This window comes from Salvelinus sp. IW2-2015, linkage group LG32, assembly GCF_002910315.2.
Source record: "Salvelinus sp. IW2-2015 linkage group LG32, ASM291031v2, whole genome shotgun sequence".
Classification (NCBI taxonomy): Eukaryota; Metazoa; Chordata; class Actinopteri; order Salmoniformes; family Salmonidae; genus Salvelinus; species Salvelinus sp. IW2-2015.
The window spans coordinates 1439978-1461178 of NC_036871.1; the positions used below are offsets into that span (position 1 = coordinate 1439978).

The 21201-nt window shown below is 43.3% G+C and overlaps 1 protein-coding gene and 1 long non-coding RNA gene across 3 annotated transcripts in view; both read right to left on the reverse strand.

Annotated features, from left to right (window-relative positions):
• LOC139023444 (uncharacterized) overlaps window positions 1-21201 on the reverse strand; it is a 295267-nt gene that overhangs the window by 90420 nt on the left and 183646 nt on the right. The window lies entirely within an intron of this gene.
• Window positions 1-21201, reverse strand: part of retreg1 (reticulophagy regulator 1) — a 70540-nt gene that overhangs the window by 27082 nt on the left and 22257 nt on the right. The window contains exon 1 of one of the 2 annotated variants that reach the window (XM_023977630.2): window positions 11573-11693. The exons of the other annotated variant lie outside the window; for it this stretch is intronic. Within the exon in view, the coding sequence (XP_023833398.1) occupies window positions 11573-11604 (32 nt within the window). The 5' untranslated portion in view covers window positions 11605-11693. Of the gene's footprint in view, window positions 1-11572; window positions 11694-21201 lie in introns of those variants that run through there. 2 annotated transcript variants of the gene reach the window in all.

Consider the following 21201-nt stretch of genomic DNA (forward strand, 5'->3'; position numbering starts at 1 on the left):
TCCGGGAAGCCTCAGAGAATAACATTGAATTATACGCTGACTAGGTGAGTGAGTTCATAAGGAAGTGCATTGGAGATGTTGTACCCACTGTGACCCTAACCAGAAAACGTGGATAGATGGTGGTACTCGCGCAAAACTGAAAACGCGAAGCACCGCATTCAACCATGGAAAGATGACTAGGAATAAAAACAGTATAGTTATTCCAATTAGGCAATTACGGACTACAAAAGAAAAACCAGCCACGTCACGGACACCGACGTCTTGCTTCCAGTAAACTAAAACACGTTCTTTGCCCACTTTGAGGATAATACAGTGCCACCCCTCCTACTCCGTGGCCAACGTGAGTAAGACATTTAAATGTGTTAACCCTCGCAAGGCTGCTGGCCCAGACGGCATCCCTAGCCGCGTCTTCAGAGCATGCGCAGACCAGCTGGCTGGTGTGTTTATGGACATATTCAATCGCTCCCTATCCCAGTCTGCTGTCCCCACATGCTTCAAGATGGCCACCATTGTTCCTGTACCCAAAAAAGCAAAGATAACTGAACAAAATGACTATCGCCCCGTAGCACTCACTTCTGTCATCATGAAGTGCTTTGAGAGACTAGTCAAGGATCATATCACCTCCACCTTACCTGCCACTCTAGACCCACTTCAGTTTGCATACCGCCCCAACAGGTCACAGACGATGCAATCGCCATCACACTGCACACTGCCCTATCCCATCTGGACAAGAGGAATACCTATGTAAGAATGCTGTTCATTGACTAAAGCTCAGCATTTAACACCATAGTAACCTCCAAACTCATCATTAAGCTTGAGACCCTGGGTCCCAACCCCGCCCTGTGCAATTGGGTCCTGGACTTTCTGACAGGCTGCCCCCAGGTGGTGAAGGTAGGAAACAAAATTTCCCCTTTCTGATCCTCAACACTAGGGCCCCACAAGGGTGCGTGCTCAGCCCCCTCCTGTACTCACTGTTCACCCGACTGCGCGGCCATGCASGCCTCCAACTCAATCATCAAGTTTGCAGACGACACAACAGTAGCGGGCTTGATTACCAACAACGACGAGACAGGGAGGAGGTGAGTGTGGTGTCAGGAAAACAACCTCTCACTCAACGTCAACAAAGGAGATGGTCAAGGACTTCAGAAAACAGCAAACGGAGCACCCCCAATCCACATCAAGGGACAGTAGTGGAGAAGGTGGAAAGTTTTAAGTTCCTCGGCGTACACATCACGGACAAACAGAAATGGTTCACCCACACAGGAGGTTGAATAAATTTGGCTTGTCTCCTAMAACCCACAAACTTTTACAGATKCAMAATTAAGAGCATCCTGTCGGGCTGTATCACCGCCTGGTACGGAAACTGCACCGCACTCAACCGCAAGGCTCTCCAGGGGGTGGTGCGGTCTGCACAAAGCATCACCGGGGGCAAACTACCTGCCCTCCAGGACATATTACTGCACTGTCAGAACTAGAAGCAGAAGCATTTCGCTACACTTGCATTAACATCTTCTAACCATGTGTATGTGACCAATAAAATTAGATTTGATCGCTGTAGTGTGATTCATCACTCCAGAGAATGGGTTTCCAATGCTCCAGAGTCCAATGGGGGCGAGCTCTATACCACTACAGCCAACGCTTGGCATTGCACCTGGTGATCTTAGGCTTTTGTGCGGCTACTCCACCATGGAAACCCATTTCATGAAGCTCCCGACGAACAGTTCTTGTGCTGACGTTGCTTCCAGAGGCAGTTTGGAACTCGGTAGTGAGTGTTGCAACTGAGGACAGACAATGTTTACGCGTTACGTGCTTCAGCACTCGGCAGTCCCATTCTGTGAACTTGTGTGGCCTATCACTTCCCGGCTGAGCCGTTGTTGCTCCTAGACATTTCCACTTCAGAAAAACAGCAGCTCTAGCAGGGCAGGCAGTTTTACGAACTGACTTGTTGGAAAGGTGGCATCCTATGATGATGCCATGTCGAAAGTCAATGAGCTCTTCAGTAAAGCCAGTGTTTGTGTATGGAGATTACATGGCTGTGTGCTCGATTTTATACACCTGTCTGCAACAGGTGTGGCTGAAATAGCCAAATCCACTCATTTGAAGCTGTCATAATAAACTGAGGATGGATCAACTACATTTTAGTTACTCCACAATAACCTAATTGACAGAGTGAAAAGCTTGTACAGAATAAAAATATTCCAAAACATGCATCCTGTTTGCAACAAGGTAAAGTAACACTGCAAAAAATGTGTCAAAGCAATTCATTTTTTGTCCTGCATAGTGTGTCATGTTTGCGCCAAATACAATAACTGAGTACCACTACATATTTTCAAGCATAGTGGTGGCTGCATTATGTTATGGGCATGCTGATAATCGCTAAGGACTGGGGAGTTTTAAAGGATAAAAAAGAAACGGAGCTAAGCACAGGCAAAATCCTAGAGGAAAACCTGGTTTAGTTTGCTTTCCACCCGACACTGGGAGATTAATTTATCTTTCAGCAGGACAATAACCCAAAACACAGGGCCAAATCTACCCCTGGAGTTGCTTACCAAGAAGACAATGAATGTTCCTGAGATGCCGAGTAACAGTTTTGACTTAAATCTACAGTGCATTCGGAAAGTATTCAGACCCCCTTGACTTTTTTACACATTGTTACTAAAGCCGTATTCTAAAATTGATTCAATTGTTATTTTTTTCTCATCAATACCCCATCATGACTAAGCAAAAAACAGGTTTAGAAATTGTTGAAAATTTATTAAGATAAAAAAAATTGAAATATTACATTTACATAAGTTTTCAGACCAATTACTCAGTACTTTGTTGAAGCACCTTACAGCGATTACAGCCTCAAATCTTCTTGGGTATGACGCTGCAAGCTTCACAAACCTGTATTGGGGGAGTTTCTCCCATTCTTCTCTGCAGATCCTCTCAAGCTCTTTCAGGTTGGATGGGGAGCGTTGCTGCACAGCTATTTTCAGGTCTCTCCGGAGATGTACAAGTCCGGGCTCTGGCAGGGCCACTCAGGGACATTCAGAAACTTGTCCCYGAAGCMACTCCTGCATTGTCTTGGCTGTGTGCTTAGGGTYGTTGTCTTGTTGGAAGGTGAACCATAGCCCCTGCCGGAGGTCCTGAGCACATTAGCATCAAGGATTTCACTGTACCTTTCCCTTGATCCTGACTTGTCTTCTAGTGCCAGCCACTGAAAAGCAACCCAAGGGGATGATGCTGCCAACACCGTGCTTCACCGTAGAGATGGTGCCAGGTTTCCTCCAGACGTGACGCTTGGCATTCAGGATAAATAGGCCTGACTTGGTTTCATCAGACCAGAGAATGTTGTTTCTCATGGTCTGAGTTCTTCAGGTGCCTTTTGACAAACTCCAAGCGGGCTGAGGAGTGGCTTCCGTCTGGCCACTTTACCATAAAGGCCTGATTGGTGGTGTGCTGCAGAGTTGGTTGTCCTTCTGGAAGGTTCTCCCATCTCCACAGAGGAACTCCGAGTGACCAGGTCACCTCCTTGACCAAGACCCTTCTCCCCCGATTGCTCAGTTTTGCCGGGCGTTCAGCTCTTGGAAGAGTCTTGGTGGTTCCAAACCTCTTCCACTTCTTGGGGAACACACTGCTGCAGAAATAGTTTAGTACCCTTCCCCAGATCTGTGACTCGACACAATCCTGTCTCGGCGCTCTACCGACAATTCCTTTGATCTCATGGCTTGGTTTTTGCTCGGACATGCACTGTCAACTGTGGGACCTTATATAGACAGGTGTGTGCCTTTCCAAATCATGTCCAATCAATAGAATTTATCACAGGTGGACTCCAATCAAGTTGTAGAAACATCTCAAGGATGATCAATGGAAACAGGATGTACCTGAGCTCAATTTCGAGTCTCATAGCAAAAGGACTGAATACTTATTGAAATAACGTATTTCTGTTTAGTTTTTGTTGCAAAAATATCAAAAAATGTGTTTTTGCCTTGTCATTATGGGGTATTGTGTGAAGATTGATTAGGAATAAAATGGTTTTAATACATTTTACAATGAGGCTGTAACTTAACAYATGTGGAAAAAGGGAAGGGGTCTGAATTCTTCCAGAATGCACATACTTGAAAATCTATGGCAAGACCTGGAAATGGTTGTCTAGCAATTATCAACAGCTTGAAGAATTTTGAAAAGAATAATGAGCAAATGTTGCACAATCCAGTTGTGGAAAGCTCTTAGTGACATACCCAGAAAAATTCATAGCTGTAATCGCTGCCAAAGGTGATTCATTATGTATTGACTCAGGGGGTTGAATACTTATGTAATGAAGATACTTTGGTATATATATGGTGTATGTGGACACCCCTTCAAATTAGTGGATTCAGCTATTTCAGCCACACCCRTTGCTAACAGGTGTATAACATTTATCACACACAGTCACACAGTCATGCAATCTCCATAGAGAAACATTGGCAGTAGAATGGCTTAACTGAAGGGCAGAGTAACTTTCAATGTGGCACCGTCATAGGATGCCACCTTTCCAACAAGTCAGATCTTTACATTTCTGCCTTGCTAGAGCTGCCCCGGTCAACTGTAAGTGCTGTTATTGTGAAGTGGAAACGTCTAGGAGCAACAACGGCTCAGCTGCGAAGCGGTAGGCCACATAAGCTCACAGAACGGGACCGCAGAGTGCTGAAGTGTGTAATGCGTAAAAATTGTCTGTCCTCGGTTCCAACACTCACTACCGAGTTCCAAACTGCCTCTGGAAGCAACGTCAGCACATTAACTGTCCGTTGGAACCTTCATGAAATGGGTTTCCATGGCTGAGCAGTCGCACACAAGCCTAAGATCCCCATGAACAATGCCAAGAATCGGCTGGAGTGGTGTAAAGCTCGCCACCATTGGACTCTGGAGCAGTGGAAACGCATTCTCCTGAGTGATAAWTCACGCTTCACCATCTGGCAGTCCGAGGGACGAATCTTGGTTTGGTGGATGCCAGAAGAAMRCTACCTGCCCCAATGCATAGTGTCAACTGTAAAGTTTGGTGGAKGAGGAATAATGGTCTGGGGCTGTTTTCCATGGTTCGGGCTAGGCCCCTTAGTTCCAGTGAAGGGAAATCTTAAYATTAAAGCATACAACGCTCACCCAGAGGYGGCGCTCCTAGTAGYCGGGGACTTTAATGCAGGGAAACTTAAATMCGTTTTACCAAATTTCTATCAGCATGTTAAAAGTGCAACCAGAGGAAAAAGAACTCTGGACCACCTATACTCCACACACAGAGACGCATACAAATCTCTCCTTCACCCTCCATTTGGCAAATCTGACCATAATTATATCCTCCTGATTCCTGCTTACAAGCAAAAATTAAAGCATGAAGCACCAGTGACTAGATCAATAAAAAGTGGTCAGAGGAAGCAGATGCTAAGCTACAGGACTGTTTTGCTAGCACAGACTGGAATATGTTCCGGGATTCCTCCGATGGCATTGAGGAGTACGCCACATCAGTCATTGGCTTCATAAATAAGTGCATTGATGATATCGTCCCCACAGTGACTGTACGTACATACCCCAATCAGAAGCCATGGATTACAGGCAGCATCCGCACTGAGCTAAAGGCTAGAGCTGCCGCTTTTCAAGGAGGGGACTCTAACCGGATGCTTATAAGAAATCCCTATGCCTTCCGACGAACCATCAAAAGGAAAGCCATCAATACAGACTAAGATCGTTGTATACACTGGCTCAACGCTCGTCGGATGTGGCAGGGCTTGCAAACCATTAAAGACTACAAAGGAAGCACAGCCGAGAGCTGCCCAGTGACACGAGCCTACCAGACGACTAAACTACTTCTTATGCTTGCTTCGAGGCAAGTAACACTCCGCAGCCGATGTAAAGACCTTTAAACAGGTCAACATTCACAAGGCCGCAGGGACAAACGGATTACCAGGATGTGTACTGCGAGCATGCGCTGACCAACTGGCAAGTGTCTTCACTGACTTTTTCAACCTCTTCCTGTCTGAGTCTTAATACCAACATGTTTTAAGCAGACCACCATAGTCTCTGTGTCCAAGAACATTAAGGTAACCTACCTAAAGACTACCGACCCGTAGCACTCACGTCTGTAGCCATGAAGTTCTTTGAAAGGCCCAACAGATCCACAGATGATGCAATCCCTATTGCACTCACACTGCCCTTTCCACCTGGACAAAGGAACACCTATGTGAGAATGCTGTTCATTGACTACAGCTCAGTGTTCAAAACCATAGTGCCCTAAAGCTCATCAATAAGCTAAGGACCCTGGGCACAAACACCTCCCTCTGCAACTGGATCCTGGACTTCCTGACGGGCCCCTCCAGGTGGTAGGGAAGGTAACAACACATCCCACGCTGATCCTCAACACGGGGGCCCCTCAGGGGTGCGTGCTCAGTCCCATCCTGTACTCCCTGTTCACTCATGACTGCTGGCCAGGCACGACTCCAACACCATCATTCAATTTTGCAGACGACACAACAGGGGTAGGCCTGATCACCGACAACGATGAGACAGCCTATGGAGTCGGCCTATAGTGTGCCAGGATAACAACCTCTCCCTCAATGTGATCAAGACAAAGGAGATGATTGTGGACTACAGGAGGAGGACGCACCCATTCTCATCGACGAGGCTGTAGTGGAGCAGGTTGAGAGTTTCAAATTCCTTGGTGTCCACATACCAACAAACTATCATGTCCAAACACACCAAGACAGTCGTGAAGAGGCACGACAAGCCCCTAAATCCTTTTCCCCTCAGGAGACTGAAATTATTTGACATGGGCCTCAGATCCTCAAAAGTTTGACAGTTGCCCCATCGAGAGCATCCTGACTGGTTGCATCACTGCCTGGTATGGCAACTTCTCGGCCTTCGACCGCAAGGCACTACGAGAGGTAGTGCGTAAGGCCAATACATCACGGGGCCAAGCTTCCTGCCATCCAGGACCTCTATATCAGGCTGTGTCAGAGGAAGGCCCTAAAAATTGTCAAAGACTCCAGCCACCCTAGTCATAGACTGTTTCTCTGCTACCGCACGGCAAGCGGTACCAGAGCGCCAGTCTAGGTCAAAAGGCTTCTTAAACAGCATCTACTCCCAAGCCATAGAAGAACGTAGTCGCTACCCAGACTATTTGCACCCCCCCCCCTCGTTTATGCTGCTGCTACTCTCTGTATATTATCCATGCATTGTTACTTTAACACTACCTACTGTACATATTACCTCAATTACCTTAACGCGTTGCCCCTGCACATAGACTCTGTACCGTATCCCATGTTATATAGCCTTGCTACTGTTATTTTACTGCTGCTCTTTAATTATTATTTTTTACTTACTATACTTAACACTTTTTTTTCTTAAAACTGCATTGTTTTAAGTATAGTGCATTATAGTAAGGTCTACACCTGTTGTATTGGCGCATGTGACAAATTTTAGTATTTCTCTTCCACTTTGACATTACATATATTTTGTGTAGATCGTTGACAAAAAAAAGAATAATTAAATCCTTTTTAGTCCCACTTTGTAAACAACCACATTTTGAAAAGTCAAAGGTTGGAATACTTTCTGAAGGGGTTTACCGGATTTGCATGGTGTACTCTCATGAATGTCTCCATCCTCGAGGTGTCCTTGCTCAAGGAGTAGGATAGTGGATAGGCAATAGGTGCTATGACCCCAAGAACCCTAACACCGTGCCCTTAAACACTAATCGCGTTGACAGATGTGGTAACTGAACACTACCTAACTCTTTACAAATCTCCACCTCTTTAATCTGACATTTTCTAACGACWGGAAAGTAGGTCGAGCTTTATGAGCCGCTCGTAATTTAATCCCCCATGTGACCCTGGAAAACCTGACAACTGCATCACACTGTATTAGCTTCAAGGAAATTCCAAAGCATAGAGTAGGTGGAAAATTATAGATAAAACTACATTACCCAGCATGCCTTTCAGAAAATCTCTCTTCGTTTGTCGTGGGAGCGTTTGACAGATGATGGAGAAGTGGCATCACTGGACCTTAGCTCTCAAGGAAAAGGCTTGGCTTTCAAAGTCAGCGCAACACAGGATTTATTGGAAGGTTGCGGACATCTATTAACTGAAGTTCATTTGAGCGGTGCCCTTTCCCWGCTCGTTACCCTCGCTCCCAAACCCACCTTCCACCCCCACACAGCTKTCCCTTTCCCATTTGTTTTGGTTGCGGATTTTTCAAATATCCACCTTAATGCACCCCTTTGCCTGCTTCCTCTTAAGCTCCATTCTAGGGTTGGGTGGTATACTATATTTTACGATATACCGGTATTGATGCACGAACCGGTTTGAGTTTTTACATTACCTTCTATAACGGTATTTGAATGTTAMATTTTATACACCGTGTTTTATAGTTTACTCCRCTACTTGAGTCATCTCTCGCAGCTCTCTCAATGCCGCTTTCCACACAGACMTAGCCCCGCCCCCTGTCACTTACGGAGCACATTTGTTGCTCCTCAACCATGACACACTTGCGTTCAGTCTGCATGGTCAGTGCAGCACATGCAACAATGTTGATGACAACGATGCTGTTTTCAATTTGCTTCTTAATATTAAACAACTAACGTTCTAGCGGCCTTTAATTACACTATTAGTTTGTGCTTCTTACATCTGAAAAAACTACTAGTTTGTCTTTTCTTTGTCAGTTGGGCCTAAATCGTGTTAGCCGCTAATGCTAATYGCTGGTTAGTTGGCTAGCTAGCTAGCTAATAMATGTACTGAGTCAGWGCAAACGTAGCTAGCTATCCAGCCTGATAATCCCAGTGATGGTGTAGATATAAATCWGTATGTTGTTTGTGCAACAGTATCTTCTAAATCAAAAAGGAATACGCGAAGCATCATTATGTTAGCTACATGAAGTAGCTAAGATAAAGAATATAGGGTCCAATAGGAAACACGTATTAACACTTTGGTTCCTACCCTGTCACAATAACTTCTGGCATTTTCCTTCATTGTCATGGCAAACAGCACTGTATTCAAAGTGCCCACTATTATAWTCTAAGTATAGAATTAGAATAATCATTATATTTCCATGATTCCAACAGTTCACCCAAGTGTTTTGCTCTAAAATCGCAATTGCAATATCGTGCAGCCCTACGTGGCAGTGTGGAAATGACCTCAAATGAGTGGAGGAAATGCAGAAATTTTRAAAAAGTATAGTGATATTATATTTTGSCCATATCGCCCAGCCCTACTCCAGACCCCTCTCACTCATCAGCCTGGAAAAGAGCAACAGGCCAGGGTAGGGTCTCTCCTGAACTCCACCCCCAGCGCCCCACCAAATTTACGCCATGTCTGACATATACCTCTGTCAAGAAAGGTCAAATTGCTATTCCCCTCTCACATTCCAGGCACGTGCTTCCCAGGGAGACAGGTTTCCAGGGAAACCATAACAGGCGCACATGTGACAGCGTGACTGAATGCTTGTCTGTGAGGCAATGAATCCTGATAAAGGTTTCACCATTTCCTGTAAAACTGCCCTGCTCCTTAGAACCACTTAAGTACAGTGCCCTAGTATGGGATGTGGTCTACTGGTAAACACTTTTGTCAAGCGTTCTGGTACTGGGCAAATTCCTTTTGGGAAAACACTCCTAAGGGAAACCCAAGGGAGAAAGACTGGTTCCAAGTTAACACCCAGAAGACATTGTCAAAAACATTGGTAAACTCGAAGGATACAATGCGTTGCTCACTAGGCAATATCCTCTGTATAACAGTATCCAGCTTTTGTACTGTAATGCAGTAATAGGGGCATCGTATCKTCCTTGGTAGACCAAAAGGGACAGACCAAACTAAACTTCTGTGGGACAGTGGTATTGACTGTCATGGGTAAACCCCTTCAGGGGAAAGTCCTAGAAAATCCTGGCACTCCATTCAACGTGGAGCGCAACATTTAAAAGACTTCAGATCACACTGGCTCAACCCTGCGTGATCTCTCAGAGCCTATAAAAGCCCTTAATGTCATGTCCTTGTACCTCAGTATCTTTCATCCACTGCTACTAAATGACATTTGATCTATCTACCTTTACATTTACATTTTACATTTAAGTCATTTAGCAGACGCTCTTATCCAGAGCGACTTACAAATTGTCTGCCTTTGGTATCCTACACTTTGGTATCCAACCCAGTGAATGATGACTGGAAGATTATAACCCTGACTATGCTAATACTGCATTATTCTTCGTGATTACTGCAACCTTAATCTTGAGCCTAACAACAGTATTTCTTGAGTTAATTGCCGTTATGCCATACATACTCCTGATATGAAATACCTTTTGTACTTCACTCAGGCTTCTGTAAAATGAGTCCTTTCCTATCTTTAACGGCATCCAAACCTAACAGTAGACACATTGCTCTGTTATTCCCAACTCATCTGGGAAAACCAAGGGGATCATTCCATGACAACAATCCTATCGAGAGACCAGAGGAGGGGCATCCAAAGCAATTGTTAGGCAGACATGTCATTTCAACCTATTGGTAATCTCTAAAATAACATGGGGAGGTACATGTCTGAGCCTCTAATGAGTCCAGTGACGGCACCTTAAAAATAATATTTAACAAACTGCCAAACAATGGGAGGAATGGCGGCCCAAAAAATCCAGAGCATCCACATATTTCCGAGGGATATACAGAGGGAGTAAATATGTTTACCAGTCTGTGTTTGTGTACAAGAGAAAACTCCAGACGCAACACTCCAGATACAACATATATCTTTATGCCAAAGCCCCTCCGCAAGAACTTTGTGGGGATTTGTTGTCAACTTGATAAATTATATTGGCTGCTATTCAAAACCCTAAGGCAAAGTCTTGACCACAAAGTCTTGACCACAAAGTCAAACCTCCATTTCAAAAGAGCCATCATGCACGTCTAAACCAGATAGAGCCCAAGCCCAAATTAACATTTGAGTATTTTAACAGGCGCTCTTATCCAGAGCGACTTAGAGTAGTGAGTGCATACATTTTTGTAATATTTAATACTGGTCCCCTGCGGGAATCAAACCCACAACCCTGGCGCTGCAAGCGCCATGCGCTACCAACTGAGCCACATGGCACCCATGTGGCTCTGTTGATATCACTGATATCGTGACATTTTATGCAACGATGTTGACACCTTTCCAAGTGAACACAGACTGTGTTCTTTCTGTTACAGAGCTTAAGTGTATTTGAATCCAAGTTTATTTGCCTAGCCATGTTGGGTTTTGAGTTGAGAAAACKAGAGTGAATTGTATACCTCTAACTCTTAGCAATATGGATAGCATAATCTTAAGGCATGCCACACAATATAATCACAACCAATTACGTAACATGAGGAGTGTAGCACCGTATCTAGAAGACTGTTTTTTAAATCACTGACACACAGTGCCTTCAGAAAGTAGTAATAGCACAACAATATGTGGAATAAGTCAAGTGGCGTGAATACTTTCTTAAGGCACCATGAACAGAAAGCTGTAACCGCATTCAAAACTCCTTTAAACCGTTTGTTAGACTGTCAGTGTCTCTCACTTTCTCTTATTACACACTCAAAAGATGTCAAAACAAACAGACATACTCGTGTACCTCATTCCTGCCCCACGGTCTTCAGGAGACATCTTAGGAGCTCTAGTTTGGTTCTGTCACGATATTAAGGTAGTCCGGAGAAGATGTGGTTTTGGATATAAGTACTTGTCTGTCACAGCAAAGCTCTACAAATCGTTCAGGTCAAGTCAAGACACAGTTGACGTGCCATACAGCGCGAGACCAGCTAGTGTTTATCTTCAATGAAGCCTGAGCTTGACTATTTCAACCAGGCCCATCTAAAAATAACACAGGTCACACAGCATTCCATCAGGCAACTATCAAGAGGACAGAGAGGTTGGGGCAGGGTGGTGGGTGGGTGGGTGGGTGGGGTACGAATACACCAGTGACAGGGTGGGAGCTGCCCCCCTATGTCAGTGTCACTGCTCCCCTCTGTAAAGTTGGGGGCACAATCTGTTTATCAGATATCTTTGAGTGTGTGTGTGTGTGTGTTTTTTGTGAGTGTGTGTGTATGTGGGAGGGGGGTGTATCTGTTTCAAAAGTAGAAAGCAAGCACACGTCATTGTTGTCTTTGTCGAATGTTGACGCCATATCCGKTGTAAACTACTCAGAAGTTGCGCAAATGCTAGCTCTCCCCTGCTAACAACAGTTCAGTTACAGTCTTTATTTAGCCGTAGCGGAGTAAACATTATGTTGCAAAGTTATGCAAAYACGATAATGATTGTTTAGCTAGTTTTGGCCTTTTTTATAATGTTAAGGATATTTTAAGTTGAGGAGCACTGCTGGGGCTGAGTTCTGTGACTAACTGTAATCAGTTACGTAACCAGCAAAAAAATTGTAATCAGATTACAGATACTTTTGAACAACTAGATTACTTCTAGGATTACTTTTAAATTCAGAAAGGATGTTTGCGAAACAATGGTTGACACCTTTCTGTTTTCCCAATGACATTCAAATCAGCATTGAAAAAAGGTTTAAGTTTGTTCTGCCTGAGCTAGTCTGACCACAAGTCAGAGAGCACTTTTATGACACACCCAAGTGCGTTTGATGGATCACGTAAAAACGGAAAAGAGCATGAATTGGCTTTTGTAGGCCAYAGTCCAAGCAATGTCTTCAAATGGTGCGACTGCTGTCGGCATCCAAAGATTATCCAACTTGAATAAACGCTAAAATGGAAAGCTGTTTTAACATATKAATTTTTTATATCAATAAGTGCACCTCCCTGACCAAGGCCTTTCTCCCCCSATTGYTCTGTTTGGCCGGGGGGCCAGCTCTAGGAAGAGTCTAGTTGGTTCCAAACCATTTAAGAACGATGGAGGCCACTGTGTTCTCGGGAACTTTCAATGCTGCAGAAATGTTTTGGTACCCTTCCCCAGATCTGTGCCTCGACACAATCCTGTATTCCTCTCGACGTCATGGATTGGTTTTTGCTCTGACATGCACTGTCAACAGAGGGACCTTATCTAGACAGGTGTGTGCCTTTCCAAATCATGTCCAATCAATTGAATTTACCACAAGTGAACTCCAATCAAGTTGTAGAAACAGCTCAAGGATGATCAATGGAAGCAGGATGCACCTGAGCTCAATTTGTTAGTTGTGAATGTTGTGAAAGATGTCATTCTATTGGTCATATAAATGTTTGTCTTCTTCTAATGCCGCTTAAAGGTGAAAGTAATCTAAAAGTAACTGAACGTAATCAGATCACTTTACTGAGTTTGGGTAATTCAAAAGTTACATTACTGATTACAATTTTGGACAGGTAACTAGTAACTGTTAATGGATTACATTTATATAGTAACCTACCCAACCCTGATTGTGTTGTATTGTATTTATKCCACAATTTATGCTACATTTCACCATGTTTTAACTACGAAATAAAACATATTAGACAAACATGGTAACAGAAAACATTTATAGTTTCATCCAAAGCACTTTAAGAACATCAACAATTTATTATAGATTTTTTTATCCAAATGACTTATGCAAATCATTTGACTGTGACGAAACACTCATGACTAGTATTTTTTGTCCAATGACAGGTTTCCTTCAGAAGCACACCCCCTGCTAGTCTTCTGACCTGACTGGCTGCTTGTAGAGTTCAAAGTAACTGCTGTCTTAGGATCAGCTTCCTGGTAACACAGAAATCAAACAAACTCTCTCTGTTTCTCTCTCCTCTCTGTCACGCCACAGCACACGCACACACACACACACACCCACACTTACACACACACACACACACACCACACACACACACACACACACACACACACACACACACACACAGCATGCCATATCAGATTTCACAACCCCACAAACATCACGGTTGTCGTGGGAACAAACAACACGTGTGTCCTATCTCAAAGCAGATTTATGGTCCAAGCACGAAGCGTAACAGGTGTTATGATTCAAACACATAATATAACACATCCAAGTCATATTCCTTGACAGCAATAGCTCGCTATAGATAACTTCTCGTTATGACTCAGATCCAGTTTTACATGTTGATTTGAGTTGAAGATTTGAATTGTTGACGTAAATGGGTGATTTGAAATGTTGTGTATACACACAAAGACTGACAAAAATAGATGTTGAGAAATGTTGCGTAAACACTATTCAATGGGTGATTTCAAATATGTGTGTGTGCAGAGAAAGTGATGTATATAGGACCATTAAGAAACATCAAATCAAATGTCATTTGTCACATGCTTCGTAAAAAACAGGTGTAGACTAACAAAGAAATGCTTGTTTGTGTTTGTCTAAGGTCAAGCTGTGAAAGCGTGGGTGTTTCTGGGAGTGGAGGTATTTTGGTCTATTTCCTCGGCACGTGCAGCCCATGGATCAGGGTTACGTAATCTCTGGCCTGTGTCGTCATTTTGACAGCTGCTCTGACTTCAGAACGATAGCATTCCTCAACACACCAGCATGCCAGCAGCCATGAACCCAAAACAGTAATATTTATCATTTTTTCAACTGATATCTATGAAAGTTACATAATACTCATAGAATGTTAATTAATGTGCGTTTTAGTCCTAAATTTAAACGTTTTATCCCAGCCCCCGTCCACCCAACAGTAGGCCTTTTGCCTCTTGGTAGGCCGTCATTGTAAATCAKAATTTGTTCTTAACTGACTTGCCTAGTTAAATGAAAGTTWAAAAAAWWAAAAAATAAAAATTGTTGTATGACAATCAGGGTTGGAATCAATTCCAATCATTTTGCAGACACTATTATCCAGAGCGACATACAGTAGTGAGTGCATATGTTTTCATATTGGTCCCCCATGGGAATTGAATCGACAACCCTAGCGTTGYAAGCACTGTTCTCTACCAATTGAGTCACACTTGTCCACAACCCTAAATTCAAATAAAATTCTTGAATTCACACATGAAGTGGATATTTTACGTGGAATTCAATTCGATTTGCAACAATCTTCTGGTTATTGAACTGGAATACATATTGGAATTGTAAAAAAATATATATATTTGGAATTCAATTCAATTCATATCATAATGGGTTTAGTATCAAAATAAACTTCAGGATTTGTTGTAAATCATTTCAACTTGAAGTTATGTATTTCCAGTATAGCTGGGCTGTCTGAACACTCACATGATCAGCCCGATAGCCATAACGAATTGAATGGAAATTGGAATTTGTGGAATTGTTAGGGCTAATATTGAATTATCCACTTACATTTTTTTTTTAAACTAACATTGAGAAGAATTTAATTAACTCTGAATTACAACATTGACATGGAATTTGAATTGAATTGATGGAATTGACATGGATAGGAAATTTAATTTGTGGAATTGACCATAAATGTCATGGTCTGAACRTGGAAAATTAAGAGGGRTATGTGTGTGCGTGTGTGTGTGTGTTGTATGCTTTTCCCCTATGTATTCAAAACTACTTACAGTATACTGAACAAAAATATAAACGCAACATGCAAAGTGTTGGTCCCATGTTTCATGAGCTGAAATAAAAGATCCCAGAAATGTTCCATACGCACATAAAGCTTATTTCTCGCAAATGTTGTGCATAAATTTGTTACATCCCTGTTAGTGAGCATTTCTCAATTGCCAAGATAATCGATCCACCTGGCAGGCGTGGCATATCAAGAAGCTTATTAAACAGCATGATCATTATACAGGTGCACCTTGTGCTGGGGACAATACAATTTTATCACACAACACAATGCMACAGATGTCTCAAATTTTGAGGGAGCAAGCAATTGGCATGTTGACTGCAGGAATGTCCWCCAGAACTGTTGCCAAAGAATTTAATGTTAATTTCTCTACCATAAGCCAACWGCATTTTAGAGAATGTGTCAGTAAGTCCAATCGGYCTCAGAAGCGCAGACCACGTGTAATCACGCCAGTCCAGTACCTCCACATCAGGCTTCTTCACCTGCTGAGACGAGCCACCCGGACAGCTGATGAAACTGTGAGTGTGCACAACCAAATAATTTCTGCACAAACTGTCAGAAACCGTGTCAGGGAAGCTCATCTGCATGCTYGTCGTCCTCACCAGGATCTTGACCTGACTGCAGTTCGGCATTGTAACCAACTTCAGTGGGCAAATGATCACCTTCAATGGCTATTGGCACGCTGGAGAAGTGTGTTCTTCACAGATTAATCCTGGTTTCAACGGTACAGGGCAGATGGCCGACAGCGTGTATGGCTTCGTATGGGCGAGYGGTTTGCTGATGTCAACGTTGTGAACAGAGTTCCCCATGGTGGCGGTGGGGTTATCGTATTGGCAGGCATAAGCTATGGACACGAACACAATTGCATTTTATCGATGGCAATTTGAATAAACTGTGACGAGATCCTAAGACCCATTGTCGTGCCATTCATCCACCGCCATCACCTTATGTTTCAGCATGATAATGCATGGCCCCATGTCGTAAGGGTCTGTACACAATTCTGGAAGGTGAAAATGTCCCAGTTCTTCCATGGCCTGCATACTCAGACATGTCATCCATTGATCATATTTGGGATGCTCTGGATCGACGTGTACCACAGCGTGTTMCAGTTCCCACCAATATTCAGCAACTTCGCACAGCCGTTGAAGCGGGGTGGGACAACATTCCACAGGCCATAATCAACAGCCTGATCAACTCTATGCAAAGGAGATGTGTCGCACTGCATGAGGCAAATGGTGGTCACACCAGATACTGACTGGTTTTCTGATCCACGCCCCTACCTTTAAAATATATATATTTTTTTTTTTTATCTGTGACCAACAGATGCATATGTGTATTCCCTGTCATGGGAAATCCATAAATTAGGGCCTAATGAATTTATTTCAATCGACTGATTTCCTTATATGAACAGTAACTCAGTAAAATCTTTGAAATTTTTACATGTTGAGTTTATATTTTTTGTTCACTGAACATAGAATTACTATTGTATTTTAGTGAGCCCATTTGAATGAGACATAAAGAAAAACCCTTATCAGGTTCCTATCATTCTATGAAGTACTACTCTGCAAGGGGTGGGCTATTTTAGTGGCTTTTTTACATGCTCCCCTCAAGTCTCCAATATCTTAGTACCTGGAAGTCCTTGAGTCTTGTGATCAATATAGGCAAAGCTGATTAGCAGCAACTATTTGGATGGAGGAGGGAAGTAAGCGGGGCTACTGATAAACAGCACCTTGCTACAAAGTAGTTGGTTGTGTAAAAATGTGCAGTAAGAGCTGTCCCAGAACCAGTATTGTGTTCTGTGTCCTAATGGTTGATGTTAGGTACAGCTGATTCTAGAGCAAACCTTAAGAGACTACTTGGACCACTTTAGTAGAAGTAGTAAATTAGGAGATGAAGAGGGTTAAACCAAGGCCTCATACCTTTTTAAAGGGTAAATCAATTGTGTTATGATAAACTGTAAGGTCTCCTCTTCAGGAGACCTCTGTGTGTGTGTTCAAACCTGTTTTGAGTGTTGTGCCCCTTCAGATACTATCAGAAGATGGACACAGTACGTYCATACTCCTCCTGTCTGGGCCCCACCGTGGCTATCTGAGGTTCTGAGAATACGAATGGTTTTCGTATTAGAAGGCCAGCATCCCCGAGTCACCTCTTCTCTGTTGACGTTGAGACTGGTGTTTTGCGGGTACTATTTAATGAAGCTGCYATGTTGAGCACTTGTGAGGCGTCTGTTTCTCAGTAGAGCCCTGGATAGAGCTCTACCGTGGTGACTTGACCCACTACTACTATCCTGTAGTGCCTTTAAAAAATACATATCAACTCACATGGATGTCTTTTTACAGATCAACTGCACCGCTGACGTGTCTCACTCCACTGTGTGRGAGTCGTTAAAAGCATATCTAAGGTGCCAAATTATTTCATACACAGCGTATGACAACAAACAGTGCACCAAACACTTATCGGAGCTATCTCAACTCATTCTAGATGTGGACAACAGATATGTCTCTTCTCCGACTCCTGAACTCTAGAAAGAGAGAGTGCTACACCAATCGGAATTTGACAATCTTTCYMCCGAACAAACGGAGCATCTCTCTTGATGCTGAAAAGGCTTTCGACCGGGTTGAGTGGGAATATCTATTTACAGAACTAGAGAGATTTGGGTTTAGTCATTCCTTCCTGGATTACGATTTTGTACTCGTCCCCAGTGGCTTCTGTTCGCACCAACAATGTTACCTCCAGCTACTTCCCTCTCCACAGGGGGGCCAGGCAGGGTTGCTGTTTATCCCCTTTCCTATTTGATATGGCTACTGAGCCTCTTGCTATCGCACAGCGAGCGGAGGAGAGGATTAATGGAATATTAAGGGGCAACATAACTCACAAGGTGTCCTTATATGCAGATAATCTTCTTTTATACATCTCTAACCCTTTGGAGTCTATACCCTATCTCTTGGACATGCTACAAGGTTTTGGGATATTCTCTGGTTATAAGTTAAACATAACAAAAAGTGTTCTCCTTCACATTTCCACTCGAGCTTACTAAGTGTCCAGTCGAGAGGTGCTTAGATCTTAACCCTTATCTGAATTGCACAATCTCCAGATTATACGACATAATACAGAACATTAATCCACCTTCCTTTGCAAATACAACATCTGCATGGGAGCCAGACATGGGTGTCGAGAAACCCGATGATATATGGCAACAAAGTATTTTGCGTATCCACTGTTGGATTCGGGGTTAAACTTCGAACATTGTTATACTCAGAAGTATAGGAACATTAGTTACAAAAGAGACATGAGGGGTGCCATAATGAAGCTTGGGTGCAGGGAACACCAATCCTTCATGTGGACAGTACTGATAAGGGGAGAGAAACCATTGAAGGCTCATATCACTTAGTTCCTGCTTAGCAAGAATGATGCAATGTTTAGCGATAAGGAGGAGACTCCACCCAAAGTGGGGTATGAATACCACCACGGGGAAACCATGTCGTGTCTGAATTACAGCTGTATCGACCTTTGGAAAGGATTAAACATGGTTCAGCTTCTCTAGTGTCCGTAGTTATTTACTCAACATTAGAACCTAATAGGCTGACCACGCCGCTCGCGTCGCGTGCAAAATAAATTTGAAATCCATGTTATTCATATTGCACCACACTGCTCGCACCGCCAACGGCGTCTGTGTTGCCAAGGGCTAAATAGAAATCAGTTCTATTTCTGAAGCAGATCGCGCTGCAAGTCCTGCCTCTCCCATCTCCTCATGTTTATAGAAGCAGGTACCCACGTGCCATCTCCTCATGGTTATACCCACGTGGGTGACTGAAAGAAACAAGGTCATGGTGGTAATCACTAATTTATGAAAGTTGCCAATAGCAATATGAAGTCAAGAGAAAAAAAGCCTGAAGGAAGAGAATGACTAGAAACGATTTGGTTTATGTGTGGATTAATTGGCGGAGTAGAGGACTTGTGCATTTCAGGTATAAATAACAACTCAATGTTTATATCCCAGGACAAATTAGCTAGCAACAGCAAGCTAGCTAAATAGGACAAAATTAGCTTGATATTTTAGCCTGCGTGTCGTGATCGCGTTTGGTGAGGGGGGACAAAATAAATGTATGCACAATGCAACATGGCGCACGCGCGCAGCCAGTTTGGGTTCCGTGTAACACCACACATCATCATTTTGCATAAGGCATGGGTATTCAGTTGAGAGTTTTGCACCAGCCCCATTACTCAATGACAAGATTGGCAAAAAATATACCCAAATGTTGACCCCAAGTGTTTGAGATGCCACCAGCAGTCCAACGACTGTGGGACACAGTTTTGTCATGCCAATCTTTGAGGGCCTCTGGGACCCATTTTTAGGCATTCTCACATATGTAATACAACTGTTAGCCCCAACCCGGTCACTGCCATTTTTGGGGTACTTCCCTAGACAGAATGCTACCATGCATCAGGCAAATGCAATTTTTTTTTTTATTGAACTTTTTCTTCTCCATTTCTCCATTGTTTTTGTTTTCTTTCGTAGGGTGGGTGGTTTGGAGGGAGGGAGGGAGTGGAGGGTGGGAGGGAGGAGAGGAGGGAGAGAATGAGGGGTTGGGTTGTTCTATTTTGTATATCTGAAAATCTAAAATAATAGTTTAAAAAACTCGAATGGTCATTCTGGAAATCTGACTTTTTAAATCTAGACTAGTGCAAATCTGAGACTATTTTAAACCATGTCTGAGAAATGCCATTTCAGTTAGTCAAGTTTAATAGTGCAATTAAGAATAGGATTAGGCTTAATCTGTGTCTGTGTCTGTGAAACCACCCCTCAGTGTATATCATACTAAATGAAGGGTGCAGATTTAGGAACCAAATCCTACGAATTGCCTTGAGACCAGGTTGATCACACAGACAACAATATTATTTTCCTCCTCCTCTCCATCCCAGCCCCCAGCTGTCAGCGGCMATTCTGACCTGGCTAATCTCCAACTAAGCCTCGCCAGACCCGGAGCCCGCTTTACAATTACCCACAACGCACCTTTGTCTGACGGACAGCGGCAGATGACACCAACACAATAGCTAAATGTCAGACAGGAGATAGAAACAAGAGCCCAGTAGCCCACCATTATGAGGCAATTCTGGAATACCAACAAGGCAAAGCATCATGGGTATCTATTATGGTATCTGGCTTTTCCCATTCACTGCAATTGAGGTCTTCGGTCTCTAAATGCGTCTTTGTGCAAATGTACGTGATGCTGCAGGCCAAGTTGTCCCGTTTATTTATATAGCCAATGCACAACCGCMTAGTTCTGCGGTTAGGGACAACCAATTTTTTTTTAAAGTATTTAAATGTATTTTTACCCCCATTTTTCTCCACAATTTCATGATTACGATCTTGTCTCATCGCTGCAACTCCCCAACGRGCTCGGRAGAGGKGAAGAYCGAGTCATGCATCCTTCGAAACATGACCCGCCAAACTGTGCTTCTTAACACCCGCTCGCTTAACCCGGGAGCCAGCTGCACCAATGTGTCGGAGGAAACACTGTTCAACTGACCACTTCTGAGGCTGGTAACTCTAATGAACTATTCCTCTGCAGCAGAGGTAAATCTGGGTCTTTCCTGTGGCGGTCCTCATGAGAGCCAGTTTCATAGCGCTTGATGGTTTTTGCGATTGCACTTGAAGAAACTTTCAAGTTCTTACATTTTCCATATTGACTGACCTTCATGTCTTAAAGTAATGATGGATTGTCGTTTCTCTTTGCTTATTTGAGCTTGT